At 47.8% G+C, this 20,616-nt stretch overlaps 1 protein-coding gene across 1 annotated transcript in view; it reads right to left on the bottom strand.

The window, feature by feature from the left end:
- Positions 1–20,616, bottom strand: part of HECW1 (HECT, C2 and WW domain containing E3 ubiquitin protein ligase 1) — a 234,034-nt gene that overhangs the window by 46,219 nt on the left and 167,199 nt on the right. Inside the window, 6 exon segments of the mRNA XM_074284517.1 lie at positions 1,599–2,442; positions 2,444–2,976; positions 5,674–5,774; positions 7,368–7,510; positions 12,728–12,897; positions 20,489–20,564. Of these exon segments, the coding sequence (XP_074140618.1) occupies positions 1,599–2,442; positions 2,444–2,976; positions 5,674–5,774; positions 7,368–7,510; positions 12,728–12,897; positions 20,489–20,564 (1,867 nt within the window).

Below are 20,616 nucleotides of genomic sequence, written 5' to 3'. Positions count from 1 at the left end.
TAGAATAGACAAATCAACAGCAAATCTCTTTACCAAACACACTCATCTACACATGTAGTCCCAGAGCTCAATTTCCTATTTGTGGTTGGGTGGCAAGATGCTCGCCTCCCCCAGCTGTCATTTGGTGGCATCTTAGGGCAGGAATGAATCCAATTCTTGTCATAATTTCACTGTAGATTTCTACTTGAGGGGTGGAGGAGGGAGTGTCAACAGCTCAGCACAGATTCTGCTCATTATTTTTTATCAGGACTGAGTAAAATGTAAAATAAAATGAGTTAGTTGTTAAACACTGGCCAGATCAGAGATCCTACCACCTACAGGCCAGACCCAGTTCTTGATTTGATCTCCTTCAACCCCCACACAAAACTCAAAAAAGGAAACCCTTCATTTATGCCCAGATAAGAAAATCCACGACAGCTTTTAGGAAGTTGCTCTAAAAGGTTTCCCCTTTTGGAGACATTGCTCCTTAAGGCCACTTGTGAGTGCACTCGCTGGTGATTTTCTCTCCTTTTTTCTACAGTTATTTCCTGCTCTCTTCTTTTCTGTCTTCATTTGATCATTTTTTCTTTCTTTTCACTTTCTATTTTCCACCATCTCTCTCCTTGCTCCTTTTGCCCCTCTCCTTCAATGGATCATGATAGAAAATTTAAGCTGAAAAATAATATACTTTTATTGAGTAGTTTTCCGACTCATTCTCTTAATTTACTCGGCTAGGAGTAGAACTTTTTTTTTTTTTTTTTTTTTTTTTTTTTTTTTTTTTTTTTTTTGGTTTCTCTTTTAAAATTTGCACTAAATTGAGTCACCAAGGTACTATGATGTTTAATTATTAGTCTTAATTATATGGTTCCTGGTTCAAATTCTTTTCCTGTGTCAGTTATTGACCTTTATTAGTACAAGGTCGGATCTTTTTTTTTTTTTTTTTTAATAGCTGCTTAAGGAACGCAAATTAATTTTTCAATACCCTTCAGTACATTATATTTTAAAAGCTGAGTCTTCTGTTTAAGGAAATCAAATAACCATGGGATGTGATTTTCCCCATCCTAAGCTTTTCTATTCTCTCCGTCACCGCTTACCTTTTAGCTCAGAAAACTGTGAGGAGAATATATGAAAGTTCTTTAGAGAAACCTAGGTGGGAATCAGGGAAGGGTTCTAATCCGATACCCTGTCCCGCACATCTACGCTTGGCCTGGTCCAAATCCCAGGAGGAGCCACTCATTGGCCCCCTGAGCTCGGGGAACAAGTAACCCCCGCTCGGCCCGCTAACTTAACATGGTCCAAAGGATCCGGGAGACGGAGCTCTGTCTCCGGGGGATCATTTTGCCCAGAACCCACCGGGCCCCACTTTGGCCAATGGTAAGATTAGCTGGCCGAGGGCTGTGGGAGCCCCACCTTGGCGCCCCCAGCCCCGCCCCCCGGGGGTTGCGGCCGCCAATTCCCAGCCGGGCGGGGCGGAGAGGCCGGAGAGGAACGAGACGGGAAGAGACCACTCGGACTGCGGACTGGCCACCACAATTTATCATTTCCTACGTCGGAAGGCGCTCGGCCTGCGGCCCCGGCGGGGGCCGTGGGGGGGCGCGCGCGGAGGCGCGAGCTCTAACCTTCTCTCCGGCTGCTGGGCCCGGCGGCCGGGGACTCCAGGCCGTCCGCCGTTCTGGCGGCGCTGCCCTGGGGGACGGCCAGCTCGTCGGGCCACGCGGCCGTGCCGTCGGCCGCCTCGCGCTCCAGCTCGGGGCTGGGCGCGGAGCCCGGCACCGACTCGAAGGCGCTGTTCTCGTCCTCGTCGTCGTCCTGGGAGGAGAAGACGGTGCTCTCGGAGATCTTGGCGCTGTCCACGGAGGAGAAGCGGGTGTGGCTGGAGAAGCGGTTGTTGCTCTCGTAGCACGAGGGGCTGTAGCACGAGGTGCTGTAACACGAGGTGCTGTAGCACGAGGTGCTGTAGCAGGACGTGTCGCAGCCCTCGCAGTCGTGCTCCCGGCCCTGGCGCGGGCTGGAGTCGCTCTCGCTGCCCGTGCTGGGCCGGGGCTCGCTGTCCGTGAAGGAGCCGCCGTGGAGCTCCGGGAGCCGCTGGCCGCCGGCGCCGCCCACGTCGGCGTCCCCCGCCTCCGGCCCGTCTTCGAGCTGCCCGGGCTCGAGCGCCACGGTCTCGGCCTCGCTGACCGCGTCCTTCTCCGAGAGCTCCTTGACCGTGGACTCCTCCTCGGCGGCCTCGTCCTCGTCCGGGGCCCCGCGGCCGCCCTGCGCCGAGGGCAGGCTGTGCAGCAGGTTGTGGATGCGGATGTAGTGCGTGCGCGGGGTCTCGGGCTCGCCGCAGGCCGACGCGATGACCGTCTCCAGCTCGGACACCGGCAGAGAGCACGGCCTGCTCTTCCGCTTCACCGACGGCCGCAAGGGGAGGCCGTCCTTCTCGGGCTGCAGCTCGGGCAGGCCTTCCTCCCCCCTCGGCTTCCTCCTCCTCCTCCCGCTGGGCCTCCTCCTCCCCCTCCTCCCCCTGCTCCTCTGGAGCAGCCAGGAGCGCGGGCTCAGCCTCCTCGGCCCCCGGTTCCTCCGCACTGGGGGGAGCCTCAGTGTCCTGTGGTGCGGCTGAGAGGCCGTCGCTGGTTTCCAGGGGTGGGGGAGGGGAGGGAGGAGGCGGAGGAGGAGTATCGGGGCACACGTCGAGATCCTCGGCAGCGAGCGAGGGCAGCTCCTCCGCCGGCGCGGGCTCGGGAAGCTCATCGCCCTCACCAGGAGCCTCGCCGTCCTGGACGGCCTCTTTGCCGGATTCCTCGGGCGGCCTGGGGGCCTCGGGGCTCTGGCCCCCCAAACCATTCACTTCTCCATCCCCATCTGGCTGTTCGGGCTCCCTGCTCTCCTCCCCCTCCAGCTGGGCACCTGTGGCCTCCTCGGGGAGGCCGGCCTCCATCAGATTGTTCAGGCTGCTCTCCTGCAGCTCAGCTGGCTCAGGGTCCGCGTTCGTGGAGATCTCCTCATCATCTGCTAAAAAGAAACAAGAGTTTTCCCTTGACCCAGAGGTCACTGTGCTAAGGATTAGCTAGGGCCTGCTGCCGGTGGTCAGTGTGTGTGTGTGTGTGTGTGTGTGTGTGTGTGTGTGTGTGTGTGTGTGTGAAGGGGGGGTGCTATTTCATACCTCGGGCTTTTCCAAGGAACACTGTGCCTAGGACATCGGGGTTGGGGATGCCAGGGGTGAGGAAGGACATCTGCTTGAGCCCTGCAGGTTAGAACCAAAGGCTTTCCCAATAGGAGTAATTAATGGATTGTATTGATGAATTTACTACCATCCCAGACTCTGTGGACAAATCCATCAATCATGGGGGAGGGGGAGCGCAGAAACGGAGACGTTCCTAGGATCCTGATTGCATGACCCAGGATGCCGAGTTGCATGTTTGATTTTTGCAGCTGCACAATAGCCAAGACCACGTGCTCCCAAGAGTCACTGGTGTCCTGGGCCAGGCCAGAGGTCTGTCTGTCCCTCCCCATCTAGCTGCCTTTCTTTAGTCTCTCCCCTGCCTGGCCCTACCAATGATACCTGAAGGGGCAAGGAAAGCAGCCTGGCTGCAAAATAACTAGCTAAGTGGAGTTTGGGCTGGAGAACTGCCTGAATCCCAAGCCTGTAGAGAAAACAAACACAAACCTGAAACTATTTTCCAAGGGTCAGGCTGCAGGCCGTGGGCTGTTGGAGGACCTAGATCCCTACAAGATGCGAATAGCTGTTGGGGGTCATCTGGTCTAATCCCTTCCCTGGCAGATGTGGGAACTGTGTCTCCTTGGAATGAGAACTCTTTGAGAACCAGAGCGGGGATGTGGGCTCTCTTTGTATTCTCAGTGCCTGGCACACAGTAGGTGCTTAACACATGCTTGTTAACTTGCCTCATCAGTTTGGCTGTACAGTTAGTTAGGTCTGAGGTGGAAAGTGCACATATTCCTGACAGCCCAGTAGACAAAGAGCTGGCCTTGAAGCCAGGAAAACCTTTGAACGATATTGGCTGAATGACTCTGGATGGTCATTTCATCATTAGCTTTTAAAAATGTAAGTTCCAGAGTTGATGTGGACCTGTTCTAAATAAGGGATTTTACTCACCTGGGAGTTCCATATATTCCTGAAATCCCAGATCCATTCCTTTTGCCCTCTCTTTATTCCTGACTCCCAGTCTAACATTCATCCATCTACCTTGTTGCTTCTCTGGGCTTGTCTGGCTCTCTGCAAGCTGCCAGAGGCCCAATGGCCGTTTGGCTGTCTGCAAGCTGCCAGAGGTCCAATGGCCGTTTGGCTGTCTGCAAGCTGCCAGAGGTCCAATGATCGTTTGGCTCTCTGCAAGCTGCCAGAGGCCCAATGGCTGTTTGGCTCTCTTCAAGCTGCCAGAGGCCCAATGGCTGTTTGGCTCTCTTCAAGCTGCCAGATGCCCAATGGCCGTTTGGCTGTCTGCAAGCTGCCAGAGGTCCAATGATCGTTTGGTTCTCTGCAAGCTGCCAGAGGTCCAATGATCGTTTGGTTCTCTGCAAGCTGCCAGAGGTCCAATGATCGTTTGGTTCTCTGCAAGCTGCCAGAGGTCCAATGATTGTTTGGCTCTCTTCAAGCTGCCAGAGGCCCAATGGATGTTTGGCTCTCTGTTAGTAGAAGCCCAAGTCAATGGTTTCTTCCTCCATTTATATTTGTGCAAGGTGCCAGAGACCCAGCATGGCTCTCTCCAAGGGGTCAGTTCTTTCTGGATCCTGACTATTTTCATGATTTACTAGCAAAATTCATTCCTCAGAGAAAAACTAGCCCTAGCAAACCTCCCAACCACCCCCATAAATAGAAGGGAGATGAGTTCATTTTGTTTTAGTGGAAGAAAATTGAGACAGGTTTCAAAGGACTGATCTTGTAGTGTGTTTGCTCATAGGTTTACCTAGACTCACTAAAGTGTTTTTTCTTGGCAAGCAATCTTAGACAATAGGGAGCTCTGCTCTTGAGCCAGGAGGGCATGTAGAGCCTTTGGAGGCTGGCATTCCAGCTCTAAAAGATCCCACTGTGGGCCTATGGCTCTCCAGCCCCAGAAGATTATTAAATATCCAGTGCAGCAGCATGATCTCAAAAGCCTAGCAGATGCCAGTTTCTATTTTTCATTTCTCTTCTGGTGTTAGAAAGATCTTACAGCAGCAGGAAGGGGGTTGGCTTGTAACCTGAGCCCATGCCTTGTAACTATTTGGGACTGCATGACCTATGGCTATGCTCTCTGAGCCCCATGGTGCCCAAGTTTTTTTTTTTTTTTTTTTTTTTTTTTTTTTTAATAGAGTTCTAGCTGGAAAGAGGCAAAGTGGTGGCCTTAAGTTCTAGGAGATCGGGGATTAAATCTGGACTCAAAATTAGATTTGTGATGTGGGGCACCTCTGCCTCAGTTTCCACATCTGTAAACCAAAGAGTTGGACTTGATGACCTCTATATTTCCTTCCAGCTCGAGAGCCATGACCCTCTGAGCCCAAGACCTGGCTTTTCACATTCATTGAGGTTTGGAATGCAGACAGGACTTATTCCCAACTTGCAGGGAAACGGAGCCCTTTGGAAGGGCCAACAGCATGCAGTATGTGGTTCTGGACCTCAGTCAAATCCCTCGCACCTTGGCCAGCTCCAGGAAGCCCAGGAAGGAAGAGGCAATGAATGGTGCTTGTTGACCAACAGACAGAAGTTGGAAATACCTGGGTGCATGGAGGAGGTGATCTCAAATCGGAACTGCAGCTGTCCGCTGACGTGATCAGTTGGGAGCCTGCGGCCCAGGGTGTAGCTGACCACCCTGTCCCTAGAGGGGAAGCACAAGCATGGCCCTTGTTAATCGCCTGCCATCTCCTCCAGCGGACCATCCTCGAGTGCAGGATCTGCCTTTGCCCTTTTCTGTATCCCTGGCTCTTAGCTCAGCAGCCGACCCTATCCAGCAGTAAGCGAATGCTATCTGAGTGACCGACAAGGATCATCACAGAGGCTGCTGATGCCTCCTGGTTTAGAGGGAAACTTAAGACCTTTGTCAGCAGCTCACTAAAGGTGCCTGGGAGGCTGAAGCGGGCATGAGGGTAACCCATGGATTTGTCCGATGACTAGCAGCTCTCTGGTCCACAGGCTGAGATAGCTCCCAGGAATGAGAGTGGGAAGGAAAAACATTCAATTCATGAAGTCATCAGACATTTATTAAAAGCTAACTGTGGACAAGGTTTTATAAAGACAAAAACCTGTCCCTGCCCACAAGGAGGTTATCTTTTAAGTATCTGGCTAAGTAAAGATAAATTAGAGCAAAGAAAAGAGAAAGGGGAGGAGAGAGGGGAGAAGAGAGAGAGAGTGAAGTAAGGATGGGAGGGAGGGAGAGGAGAGGAGAGAAGAAGAAAAAGGAGAGGAGAGGAGAGAAAGGGTGGGAATGGAGAAGCTAGAAGTGGAAAGGCAGTAGAAGGAATACAAGTTTGAATTACTCAGATAACATCTCTTATAATGATCTAGGTTCCAACTTTTTCCCTCCATGAGCCACTGGCTCTCCGCCATTCTTTCTGGGGTTTCTCCAGGGTTTGCACAGTTAATCCAAAGACAATTCAATGGAAAGAGTATAGGATTTGCATCTAGATGGTCTGAGTTAAAATTCTGGCCCTGGAGTTAGAAGAATTTGATTCAAATCTCACTTTAAATACTTGATACTTATTAGTTGAAGGAGGGAAGGAGGAAAAAAGTGAAAGGAAGGAAGGAAGGAAGGAAGGAAGGAAGGAAGGAAGGAAGGAAGGAAGGAAGGAAGGAAGGAAGGAAGAGAGAGAGAGAGAGAGAGAGAGAGAGAGAGAGAGAGAGAAAGAAAGAAAGAAAGAAAGAAAGAAAGAAAGAAAGAAAGAAAGAAAGAAAGAAAGAAAGAAAGAAAGAAGAAAGGAGGAAAGAGAAAGAAAAAGAAAGAAAAAAGAAAGGAAGAAAAAAGAAAAGAAAAAAGGAATGAAGAGAGGGAGGAAGAAAGAAAAAAGAGAGAAAAAGGAAAAGAAAGAAGAAAGAAAGGAAGAAAGAAAGAGGAAGGAACAAAGAAAGGAATGAAGAAATGAACAAAGGAAAGAAAAAGAAAAGAGAAAGGTAGGGATAGAGGGAGAAAGAAAGGAAGGAAAAGAGGAAAAGGAGGAAGAAATAATGGTCAATCAAGTCCATCTTCTATGGACTCAGACCCAAACACCCCCTTGAGCTGGGCCCTTTCCCTGTGACCTGGGGCTGCTGATTCTCTCACAAAATTAAGTACCATTATTTAAAATAGGAAGTGAGAATGTTCTGAGGCTCCAGCCAAGGAATTATTGGGGGAGGGGGTTCAGCCTCTGGCTCACTTCCCAGGTCAAGGGCTCCTCAGCCTGACTCAGCACAATTAAATGAGATGAAGCATGCTTACCCAATGGCGTGTCTCTCCAGAAGCCTCTGCACAGGCATGGACAGCTTCCCCAGGAAGCGTTTGATGATGGGGCGGCTCTTGGCAAACTTGTCCTTCACCTCAATCTCCAGCACATCCGTGGGCAGGGAAACGAAGCTGAAATGCTGAAAGGAAAGTACAGGCCATGCAGGTGAGCTGATGGGCAGAGCTGATGGGCAGCCTCCTTGGGCACTGACTGCCAGCCCTTCTGGGGGCCGAAGTCAGGATATGAACATGGAGGAGCAACGCTCCCCTGGACTCCTTAAGAACTGGTCAATGAGCATTGGACATGCAGACATGAGATCTAAGTTCAAATCCTGTACCTGGAGTTTTCGCTGGGACAGCTCCCTAGGACATAAATTTGGCACTAAGGTGCTCAGCTGCATTGGAAGAGGGGAGTTTGCTCCTTGGGAGTTCTCTAGGGCAATGAAACCATAGGCTTGGTCCCTATCCTGAAAGATGAGAGCTTTGGAAAAATGGCCTAGGCTGCTCTAAGAAAGTGGGAAGGAGGGATAGACACAGGAAGCGCAAGACAAAGGGAAGAAGAAAGGGAGGGAAGGAAGGAGGAGGGAGAGAAGGAATGAGTGAGAAAAGGAGGGAAAGGGAGGGAAGGAGTGGTGAAAGGAAGAAGGGAGGGAGGGAAAGGAGAGGGAGGGAAGGAAAGAAAGAAGGGCAGAAGGGCTGCTGCCTCAGTTTCCTCATCTGTAAAATGATAGCAATAATACCTGCTTTACAGAGTTTGAGAATCCAATGAAATACTTGTAATTATTACTTCCTTAATTAAGCATCCAAATGCTAACTACTATTATTTCAGTATTTCAAACATTGATTACACTTCTACTGGGTACAGAGCCCTGTGCTGCTTCTTGGGGGAGCCCCAGTGGGCTCCCATCATTTAAGAAGTTGCTAGAGCAAAAGCTCCGAGGAGCAGCTATCAGTGACAGGATGAATCCTGGCTGACTTCTTGGAGAAGGGAGCATCTAAGTCAAGGCGGATAGGAAGGTAAAAAGATAAAGAGAAGGAGGGAGGTTTCAGACAATCAGGAAAGTGTGGACATCTTTCCACACAGAATGACAGGGGTAGGGGAGCCAATCAGCATGGGTAACTTATTAAAAAGCTTGGCAATCACTGTGAGTTCCCACTGCTGCTCCAGCTAAGGAAGAGCAGGGATGGTCAGTGGAGCGTGCAATGGCCTCCGTTCCTCTGTGGGCATTCTGGGCTCTCCCCCTTCCCTCGGGCATTTCAACCCAGTTCTTTCCAAAGCTGAGACTGAGAAAAGGAGCTGGACACCGTAATTCATTGGGAATAATTTGAATGAAAACCAATTTTCTCCCCTTTCCAAACACAACAGGATTATAGCAGTCAGTCACAGTGTTTGGCACATGTGGTTCACTGCAAGGCCCGCAGGACCTTTCTACAGACAAGAAAACCAGGTCTAAGACAGAGCCACTGATTTGTCCAGAATTACACAGCTGGTCAATGTGGGAGGAAGCGTTCGAATCCAGATCTTTCTTGGCTTCAGACCCAACACACTTTCCATGATGCTATGCTGCTGCCTTTGCAGGTTCTTTATTGTTCATGGGCCAGAGAAGAGATTTGGATTCTGGATTTAGGGGTCACAAAGGTCTCTCTTAGTAATAGACTGAGCCTAAAGAAAAGAATTGGAGCCTGAACTGGACACTTGGTTCATTAAGAATCACATTGACCCACATCAACACCCTGTGCCAAGATAAGGTTGAAATGGGTTCATGATTTAGCTCAGGGAGAGTTTCCACTTCAGAGTGACCACACGTCAAGGTTTGATTGTTCCTAGATCTTTGTCCCAAAAGATCAGAGTGGGATTGCTCAGAGGAACCAGCTTTCCAAAGGAATGGGAGCCCATTGCACCTTCACTCACCTTGGTGACGAGAAGTTACTATAAGCACTGGCCCAAAGTGTCCTTTCCTGCCATAGATGATTTATTAGGGGGATGAATAGGGATGGTGTGTTCAGGCAGGAGTCCTCACTAAAGAAAGAGCTAGGAGGATAACCTGAGCTCTCAAAGCATCCTCCTATCACAGGCAGAATCTCCTTCTTTTCTCCTTCAATTCCCAAAGATATGGGAGGTCGAAGACTCCCATGTTGCCAACAGCTCCACCTACTTACTGACATGGGAGACCTGAGCAGGGGAGAGACTGCTTCACAGCTGGAAAGAAGTGTGTGTGTGTGTGTGTGTGTGTGTGTGTGTGTGTGTGTGTGTGTGTGTGTGTGTGTGTGTGTGTGTGTGTGTGTGTGTATGTGGGTGTGTGTGTGTGCACACGCGCGTGCAACTTCCCAAAGTCAAAATGGACAGGAGTCTGAGAAAACAGCTCCTCAGGACAGCAGCATTATTCAGAAAGAATTGTCTTTCTATAGGACTTATGATGTGTCTATGTACATTGGCATCTGGGAGAAAGTAAAAAAAAGAAACTGGGCAACTAGGTGGCGCTGCAGGAGATAAAGTTCCAGAAATGGAGTCAGAAACACTTCAAATATGGCCTTGGACACTTATTGCTACATGACCCTAGGCAAGTCATTTCCTTTTGCCTCAATTTTCTCATCTGCAAAATGAGTTACAGAAGGAAATGACAAATCAGAGCCTTTGAAAAGAAAAACCCCAATGGGATCACGAAGAGTCAATACAAGTGAAATGATTGATCAGTAGCCACAACGAAGTGAGCAAAGGAAGGCAACTGGAATACGGCAGATGGTGGAAGGCTTCCTGAAGGTGAGAGTTTAAGTGTAACTTGAAGAAAGTCAGGAAGAAGAGATGTTTTGTTTGAATCACAGAGCTGGAGAATTGGGAGGGACTCCAGAGAACTCATCTAGTACATCCCTTGTAGCTTCCCTCCTTCTGAGCAGGGGTCAGGCTAGTCCTTTCTGGTTCCACTTGGTTCTCATGACCAAGAAGATTTTCCTGACACTGAGCCCAGATGGGCCCTTTGATGACTTCCCTATTTCACCTCCTGTCCTTTCATCCCCTGGCCAGCCCCTCCAGCCACTGGAATGTAACCTTCTCGCCTCCCTGACTAAACATTTCCAGGTCCTTCAATGATTTACCTGTTTACAAAATAAAGTCTAAAGTTAATTCTTTCAGATTGCAGTGTCCTCCAAACATTCCCTGTTTGAGAGGCAGCCTAGATGACCAATCAAGCAATGAACAGACAAGCATTAATTAAACCCCTACTATGCGTCAGATACTGTAGACAACAAGATAAAAATTCAATAATCCGCCCTATCAGTTATGAGTTTCCTGACTTTTCCCTTTGCTTCACATAGTGCTTCACACAGTAGGGGCTTAATATATGCCCATTGTCCAACTGCCCTCGAGGAGTTTATATTCTATGAGCACAATGTACAGATAGAGTCCAGATCACGAGGGAGGTGATGGTGGCTAGAAGGTGCTATCTCCTGGAGTGGGAGAAATCAGGAAAAACTTCCTGTAGAAGGTGCTGTTGAAAGGAAGCGAGAAAGGTGGAGGTAAGGAGGAGAGACAGGCCAGCGTGCTGTGAATAAAGAACAGTAAGAAAACCCTAGAGTATATGGAGAGGGGCCTGAAGGGTCAGAAAGATCTCAAGTTGGGTTGGAGACAAGACGTGAAGGGCTTCCAATCATGGCGGAGTCTCTCTTTGTTCCTAGAGGTAATAAGGAGCTACTGAAGTTTACAAAGGGAGTGAACTGTCAAGGTCAGACTTTTGCTTTCGGAAAACCATTTTGACAGCTGTGGGAAGGAAGGATGGAAGGCAGAAGGGCATTTGAGACAGAGGACCATAAGGGGCTGATGACACCGGCCAAGAGAAAGATGGTGAAATTCTGAACTAAGCTGTTATCTGTGAGATAGGAGAGAACGGGATCTAGGGGAGATAATGTGGAGCTGCAAAGGACAATATTTGGCAGCTTTCAGGATTGGGGGTGGTGAGAGAGTGCGGAATAGAGGGTGAGTCTGGGATCGCACATGTAGTGACCGGAAGCATGGGAGGAAGCTTAACAGAATAGAGAAGTTTAGAAAAGGGGCAGAATTGGGGGAAAGATGAGGAATGCTATTTTGGACATGTTGGGATGTCTCGGGAGTATCCAATTGGTCATTGGTGATGGGGGATTTGGGTTTTGGGAGAAAGACTAGACATGGGAATGTTAGATGTAGGAAACATCTGCACTGAGCCAATGATTAAATGATGACAGCTGAAGGGCCATCAAGGAGAATGAGAAGGGGGGGGTCACTGCTCCACAATCTCAAAGAAGACAGTGTGAGCAGGAATGCTTCAGAAAACTCGAGGATGGGGGAATTTAGAAAAGATCATCAGATCTGGTAATTAAGAGTCATCAAACAGTCAACTTTCATTGAGTGATGAGACTAGAAGCCAGATGGCAAGAGAGTGAGAGAGAGAGACAGAATAAAGGCAATGACTAGAGACAGCTTTGTCTCTGAGGGTGTCTGGGAAAGGGAGATGAGCAAGAGAACAAGAGGGAGAGGAAATGCTGTTCCAGTGAGGGGCTTTCTGTTTTGTTTTTTTTAATCAAGGATGGAAAAGAACTGGCTGGGAGGCCCACAATTGGCTCTCAGAAATCAGAGGAATTTTCCTGCTCCTCTCCACTCTTGGGGCCCAGAAGATTCTTCTATTAGGATATGGCTGGGCCAGGAAAGGTAACGGATTGCCTCGGTGCCAAGAATCCATCTCCACCCCTTCCTGAACTTTAGACAAGTCTCTAGTCCTAAGGAATAAATAAGTTTCCCTTTCTGACATCCCATCTCATCTCGGCTATATGACCACAGCCGGTTATTTCATCTTTGGAAACCTCAGTTTCCTTGAATGTAAAAAGAAAATATACCTTCCTGTAGTGTCTATCTGTCAAGACCATTGTGAATCTCAAATGCTACATCAATGCAAAGCTTTACAAACCTCAAAGCACTATATAAACATCAGCTCTTATTGTCCCTGGCACTCAATGCTAGACCTCCCCTCTCCATCAAGCAGGCAAGAACTGACAATTTCCAGTCCAGTTTTCTGGGCCCTTTTGTAGTTAGCTTGATAAGATGAAATCATGGAAGGAAAACAGATATAAGTGAAGAGTGTGCATTTCATTCTTGGATTGACCAGAGAGCTTGGGAACAAGACACAATCTCTGAATATGCATATATTCAGTGAGATAACAGTTTTATCTGGATGACATTCACTTTTCATTTGAACTGGATGAAAGATGAGAGTTGATTAGGCTGGGGGGGGGGCATCAGCATGTGCTGCCTTTAATTTCTCTCCTTGTTTTCCCAGAATTCATCTCTTTCCTTCTCCCACCTTCCTGCCCTCCCTCCTCCCTATGCTTACCTCAGCTTGCCAGATGGGGTTCACAGTGTTACATATGATCTTGGACCTTTTCTCTTGGCCATGGTGAGGAAGAGCCGGAAAGATGCTGTGTTTCCCTGGCTGGATGGAAATCTTCAGATAAGGATCCGGGTTAAAGAACATCCCTTTCTTCAGTCCCATGGCTTGGAAGTCTTTGGAAAGAAGGAAATTCAAAGGTTGAAATTTATTTTTGAGGAATCTTCACTTGGATTTGTCCTTACCCAGGGGAAAAAAATCAGGAGGGAATATGGAGAATGTTTCAGTCTGCCACCCATCCCTCCCATGCCCACCTGCTTCCATCAACTATTCACAGGTTTTCCATATCAGAAATATTCTCCCTTCTCCTCTCTGCTCTGAGGATTCTGATTTCCTTTGACTCAGCTCAGATGCCATTTTCTACAGGAAGTTTCCCTTGATCTCCCTAGTTAGCCTTCTCCTCAATTTGCTTTGGATTTCTGCTCCATCAGTGTAGGCAGAAATCTGATTTTTATGTCTTGGTACCCCTAGCCTCCGGCATACTGCCAGTACATACAGTATGTGTTTAATAAAAATTCTTGGATTGAACCAAATTACCTTTTTGGGGCTAGGGAGCTGACAGATAGTTATGGCACATTAATGTCCCCTAGACCTTGTGGTTCACAGCAAGAAATCTTTGTGATAAATTAGTTAATCTAGCTCTCATCTCCACATACCTCCTAGCCACCCTGAGGAAAGTTGTCAGATCATGATTTAGAAAAGGTATCAGAATTGATAAGAGTGTTTGAGTTCTTATAAAGGAGTGCTGTTATAAGGCTTTAAGTGAAAATGAAGATGGCTCAAGGGCAATGGATGGGTTGGGGAGAATGGCTGAAAGCAAGATGGAGCATTTTGAAAACAAGGAGCTCCAGAAGAAGGGGGATGATTGACTGACTTCTAGGAGCCAAGGGTATCGTCATCATGTCAAGGGAAGAAAAGCTTTCTGCACATTAAGTGGACACTCTGCGATGATTTGTGGAAGAGTGGGAGGGTAAGAGTCACATAGAACAGACAGGCGTGAATGGGTGGTAATTAGCATCATTGGAGGGAAAGCCTACATCAAGGAGATCTGATGGAATCTTTGTATAAAGGTGCAGATTTTAGACAAACCCTTGCTAGATCTTGTGGTTATCAGTGGGGTAGAGAGAGAGCTTATTTGCCATTTTCATTGGTAAGTGTAGAGACAGTGGTGGTTGTGGTGGTGGTGGGGACACAAGACCACCAAAGAGAGCAGAGCCAGTTAAGAGAGCTTAAACTGAGAATTTTTTTCTTTAAAAAGTAGAAACACAAGGAAACACAAAAATTGATAGCACTAGGAAAATTAACTAGGTATGGCTGGGAGTAGACAATAATCCCTACCCATAAGATGGGCTAGAATTCAAGATGTGCCAATTATAGCCTCTGACCTCTGCCTCTGGTGAAGCTGGAGCTGAGACTGAATGACTTTTCTCTGTCCCAGAGGTAACCTATTTCTATTCTCATCTCTATAACAATTTTATAGTGTTATTAATGTCCATTAAATTTACAGCCTCGTACAAAGCTCCAGTGACCACATCTTAGTTCCAGTTCATAGAACAGATGCTTAGTGGGACCCTTAATGTCTGATAGTAAGAGAAAGATAAGACCTTGAGAAGAACAGAGGCTTGCCTAGCACAAAGGACAGCTCCAGCTTCCATCCCAGTTCCTTGTATATGAGGAGTATGTGATAGGCAATCAATAAATTGGTTAAATTTTATTTAACTGGGTAAAATAAAGTGAATTTTATAAGAAGTCTAGCAAGACTGTTGGGGAAAATAAGATAATTAACACAAAGAATTCAGTATGAAAGTGTATAGTTGTTCTTATCCTTCCTTTCCCCCTTATTTGGAGACAGAAAAGTCAGTGGCCGTGTCACGTGGAGCTGCCAGTAAAAGGCACAGGCACTCCAGGAAGATTCTGTGTAACCTGTCACCACTAAGATAGGAACTTTAAATTCTTAAACAAATAAAACTTTTCAAGGGAAAGGACATTACTTTTGTAAAGGGGGCAACTAATTGATCAAAGTTCTTATTGAGTTTTGGGGAAATAAGTGATTGGTTTAATAACTAGTAAACATCAGAAGGGGCCCTCAAACCCACAATTTCTGATGTCTAGTCCACTACCTAGGCCAATGATCCATATGCCCAGTGGTTTTTCCACTTACCTTGTTGCCTCTGAAATAAACATGGCGGTCAAAGGAATTTATGGATAGAAATAATCTAGACTTTTAAAAGATTTTGAAAATGATTGGCCGTGAAAGACTTAAAAATTGGGTGACTGTGGAATTTAGGGCAATATGGAGATAGATCACATTAGAAATTGCAAATTAGGGTTAGGATTAAATGGAAAATGTGCCCAATTCAAAGAGTTAGGAAATGGTTCTGAGACTGGTCTTACTTAACATTTTAATAAATTATTTGAAGGAAGAAGGGCATGGTGAAATCTCAGAGTTTTCAGATAATATGAATTTTTCTGGATAATGTGAAGACTGAATAAATTTTCAAGGCTGTCTGAGTGGGCAGATGAATTTCACTGTGGGGAAGTGTAAGGCAAAGTGTTAGAGGAAAAAAAAACATATCCAAACATTCTCCTAGGATGGTCATTACAGACCCACTCGTTCCCTGGTTTGGCTCTGTCTCTGGGTCTGCCCAGGTTACTCTCCCTCCTTCCTTTCTCACTCTTCTCCATGCAGCATTCTTTCTTTTTTCCTTATGTGGAAACTTTAACCTATGCCATCTAGCTGTACCATCTCAGTCCAGGCTCTTTCATCACCGTCTCTACAGTGCCAGAATCAATCTGGAGGCTGTCACTTGGGTGTTCCACACGTGTCTTACTGGCCGGGTGCTCTGACTGGAGGGCAGCCCTACAGTCTTGACACCCACCGGAGGGCAAACCCAGCCTCCTGAGAAACTGGACCCAAGACTCGGCCCCACCTGAACACTGCACCTACCACTTACACAGATTCATGTTCTCGTTTTCACAGTCACTCACTTTTAAATCCCATCTTCTCTGAGCATCCTCTTGTGATTCAGATGCCACTTTTTATACTCAGACACAAATCACTGAGCTCTCCACGCCTGATAAATCTCGACCCAGTTGCCATAAATCTGATGAATGATTTCTTAGCTACACTTCTTCATGACGATATCCAGCGCCAGGAGAATGTCTGGACAGTTCCTCTTTAACCAGCCCGGACCCAGAAGGCTACCTCCTGTCTCTCCCTAGGTGCTTTAGCTAGGTTGGTTTCTCCTCTGTGTGACATGGATTTTAGGAAAGGACTTGGATAATAGGATTCAGAGTTGAAGAAGCCCTAGTGGTCAACTTGTCCAATGGCCTCAATTTTAGAGAGGAAGAATTGGGACCCCGAGATGTCATGGGATATGCATGCGGTCAGGAGACTTCCATAATGATTCAGATTGGTATATTCCTAAATACATTCAGCAATTTTCCCACTCTAGCCTGAAGATTAATTAGATATTGAATTAATTGGGTCAGTTAGACAGCCTCTCGGAAGTTCAGTTTTCCCCTCTGTCACATAAGGGATTAGACTAAATTACATCCAAGGCCCTTTCCAGCTCAGAAAACCATTCCTCCTGACAAGAACAAAAAAAAAATTAGAAAAAAAAGGTTTAGATAAACTCAAAACTATCTGGAAGCAGGCCAATATTCTCCGCTGTGCTCCACACCCTGACACCCTAGTTCTGCAAACACTTGTTTGGGGCTGGGAAGGATTTTCTTTGGGGTCATTATCATGTCATGGCACTCATTTGTCATTGTTCCTGTAGCTATCGTTCTTTCCATTTCCATCGTGGGAGTCACAGCGTAGGTTGTTTCCCTGCCTCTGCTTACCACTTTGCATTCACTAACATGGACAAATGATGTTTTTCAATCCTAGTGTTAAGACTTTACATTTCAGCCTACTAGACATCTTGAAATGGGCTCCTACTGGGGCCAATCATACGTAACTCTCTCCAGAACCCGTGGCTTCCACAGCTCTACCCAGCTCAGCATCATCTGGGCAACACTACCTCTGCCCCCTGCCCTTGCCGATGGAAGGCCCAGGGAGACCTGCAGGTGATCTGCCCCTCCCCCTTCAGATGGGACAGCGTGCAACAACCTTGTTCAGGTAGGCAGTTCTCAAAGCTCCCCGGGGAAGAGTACTCCATGACCTTCCTCTGTCAATATTTAACAACCCAAGAACTTCCCCTGGGGTCGGCCTTTAACACCCCTCCTGCCATTCAGCCCATTCCTTCTCAAACTAGTGTCCCATAATCCCTCACTGACAAGGGGATGTCAGCCACACAAATGCTCAGATGGCCCGTTATGAAAGAACAGTGACAGGGAGATGACAAAACAGAGGAGAATGAGAGCAGGGGGTCATCAGTCTAGGATGGACCAGTATTAGCTGGGGAGAGTTCAATTTTCTGAACCTAACCTCACCTAACTTTAAGGAGCGTTCTAGCTATTGGAAGCAGCAAAGTGAAGGGGGAAAGACCATCCACCTCAGAAGAAACATGAGCATCTTGGCCCCCACATTTCCTACTGTGCATCCATGAGTGAAAGTTCATTTAATTTCTCTGAGCTTCAAGACACCCTACCTCTGTTTGCCTCAGGCTCCTCAACTGTAAAATGGAACTACCACATTAGCACCAACTTCAGAGGGTTGTTGTGGGAATAAAATGAGATAAAATGTATAAAGCGTTTGGCTCAATGCCTGACGTAACAGTGGGTACTTAATAAATGCTTGCTTCTTTCCTTCCTAATGGGAAACAAAAGGCAACATTTTTAAAAATGGTGAAAATATGTCCAAAATAGGATTCTCAGCGGGCAGTGATGCTCTCAAGAAGGGCAATTTACCATTTCTCAGGCTAGTCAGTACCTGAAGCAGGGGAACAGAGCCACTGCAGAAGGATAATGAACTTGAAAGGCACTCTAAGCCCTCAGCCTTTCAGCAGGGCAAAGAGAGGCGTGGAAGGGGCGCACATAGTCCTGAGATTGCTTCAGCCTGAGCTGCCCCAGGAGGAAACAGCCCTTGATCCAGCTTTGCATGTAACATTTCCCCACGGTTAATGAGATGGGCTTTGGATTGCTTTTGCTATGGAAATGTGGGGAGGGGCTTATCTTCTCACAGAACTAATCTACCAGCCCTTAGCTCAGAATTAAAGCTCTTATTTCACCCACTCAAGGGCAGAACAATGGAAAGCAGACAGATCTGCAGCCAGGCTTTCCTCTGTCTATTGCTAATAAATAGCAAGGAAACGTGCTATTTCCTATTTTTATACCAGGCTAGTTTATCTCTTTGCTCTAGAGTTGACTTTTAAGCGCCCCACAAGCCCTGATGTTTCTAAAGTGGTCCTCCCTGGGTCCTCAATGACTATAGCTGGAATAATCTCAGGGCATCCAGGAACTGGGAGAAAGGCCTGGACACTTCCTCTTTATGGCGGGGCACCCCTAGGGACTGAGCGCAGACTGAGTGCTGTGAGAACCCGCTGAGACCCCCGAGGCCAGTTGGCTCCCAATGAGCTCGATGGAAATAGACAAGACTTCCCAAGCATCTCTCGGGTCCCCAGCCCTGGGAAGGATGGAGCCAAGGGAAAGGTATCCCGGCCGCCAGAACGACAAGACCTGTGTGCTGGCTCCAGATCTCGCCCATGATGATGGGAGAAAGCACTGAACTTGAGCCTCAGTTCCCAAACTTGTAAAACGGGGATAAAATGATGACGTTTGCCATACTTAGCTCATGAAGTGGTGACTAATTACAGCACATAAAAAAGCCCAGGCAATTGTAGAGATATTATGATTCTCATCACGATTAGAATGATGCGTATTAGGGGCCATGGGGGTCCAAGCCATGGTCATTCAGGAGGAGGCAGGGCCTGAGCTGTTCCATGAAAGATGGTGAGGTCCTAGATTTAGAACTAGAAGGGACTCTCAAAGCAATGGAGTCCTTTCTTGATAAGTGAAGGAGGGCTTGAGAAAGGAAAGGATCCCACTAGAAAATGCCTAAGGAGGGCAATTAGATGGTGTGATGGATAGAGCACTGGTCCTGGAGTCAGGAGGTCCTGAGTTCAAATGCAGCCTCAGACACTTAACCTTTCCTAGCTGTGTAATCCTGGGCAAGTCACTTAACCCCAATTGCCTTGCAAAAAGAAAGAATAAAACAAACAAAAAGAGAGACTAAAGCAAAGCAAAAAAGAAAGTGCCTAAGGTAGGTTTGGACAGCTCCTTCTGACTCCCCATCCAGCACTCCCTGAATGTGAGGGAGGAGACAGCCTCAGGCTGGTCCAGCCCGGAGCAGGGGCTCCGTGATGCCCGTGGGGGCTTGGGTCATTGGGCAGAGATCAGAGTCCACAGTCAGTAGGGCAGTGACGCAAGTAAGAAGTGAAAGCTTTCCCCTCTTCCCCCCCTTTCCTTTCTGCTCTCCAGCTGCAAAGAATACTTAGGAGGTGCTTATGAAATCATCAGAACACACGAGGATGCTTGTGTGGATTATGCTCGAAGTCACTCCAGCCAAGTCTCAAGGATTCTGGGGTTAACCAGTGACTCGGGCTCCGGCTTAATCATTTCCTGCTCTGGCCTTCTTTTGCTCATTTTGTCCGCTGTGGGCTGAATCATCAACATTTGCCTTTAAAAAGCAGAGAAGCTGAAAGGAGGAGGGTCAGTCCTTCCCGCGCCTTCTTCTTCGACAAAAAGGAGACACTGAAACTCAGGGTCTTTGTCACACTAAGATTCCCTCCCTGTTCTCCCCCAACAGAACATAATTGGGATTTTAAAGCTCGGAGGTTTGCTGATTTTGTGGGAATGATATCCCACACGTAATCAATGGAGTTTATTAGTTCATTAAGTCAGGAAAATCTGGATTCGAGGGCTGTTTCTCACATATCCTGGTGATGTGACCAGAAGCACATGTATGTTTTGAATCTCACTTTCCTCATCTGTAAAATGGGGATAATAAAATCCAGAGCACTGGTCTTGTGAGGGGCAAACGAGAGTGTTTGCCAAGTGCTTTGTAAACATTCTACTTGTGCTATGGCAATAGCCCTTATTATAATTCTGGGGAAATGTCCCCACCAGTGAGAATGGCTGCCATCCAGGAGAGCTGCTCCATCCCATGTGCTTCCAGATTGGGATTTTAAAAATAAGCCATCGGGGCAGTGGGTAGAGCATCGGCTCTGAAGTCAGGAGGATCTGAGTTCAAATCTGACCTCAAACACTTAACACTTCCTAGCTGTGTGACCCTGGGCAAGTCACTTAAGCCCAATTATTTTAAGGGAAATAAAGGTATTATCACTCTGCTTTGGGAGTCAGGCTCTGGCAGAGTCCTCAAAGGTTTGCTGTGAGGGGCTCCCAGGGCCATCAATCTCCTCCTGCGGGTCTTAGCCTCAGGGAGGCGGGCTGGGCCCAGGGCTGCCCCTGCGGATGATCAGGACCTGTCAGGTTTTACTGGAGGTTCTGGTTCTGCCCCTCCATCCCTGGCCGGGATAAGACCCAAGGGTTTTCTGTCTTTCCTTCTGGACATTATCCCGTTTGATGCTCCCAGGAGTGAGGGCTCTCCCAGCCCCCCCCCCCAGGACAGCGCCCCGAGCCTGACTGGGCAGTAACTTTTCTGAATTTGCCCAGAGTCGGGGCCCAGCTGGGGCCAAAGTGGAGCCCCCCCCCTGCCGCCGGCCTTGCTTCCACCGATCCCCCGCCCGCGTCAGCGAGCCGTACCTGAGAGCGAGAAGCTGATGAGCCTCCGGCTTCCTTGGCCCTGGGCAGCCTCCTCGTTGGCGATAGTTTTAAAAATCTGTAGGAAGAGGGAAATGGGGAGAAGGTGAGGTCGGCGTGGGCAGCCTGGA

The sequence above is a fragment of the Sminthopsis crassicaudata genome, chromosome 1 (assembly GCF_048593235.1).
Source record: "Sminthopsis crassicaudata isolate SCR6 chromosome 1, ASM4859323v1, whole genome shotgun sequence".
NCBI classification, from domain to species: Eukaryota; Metazoa; Chordata; class Mammalia; order Dasyuromorphia; family Dasyuridae; genus Sminthopsis; species Sminthopsis crassicaudata.
This window is presented reverse-complemented; position numbering and strand designations above follow the sequence as displayed.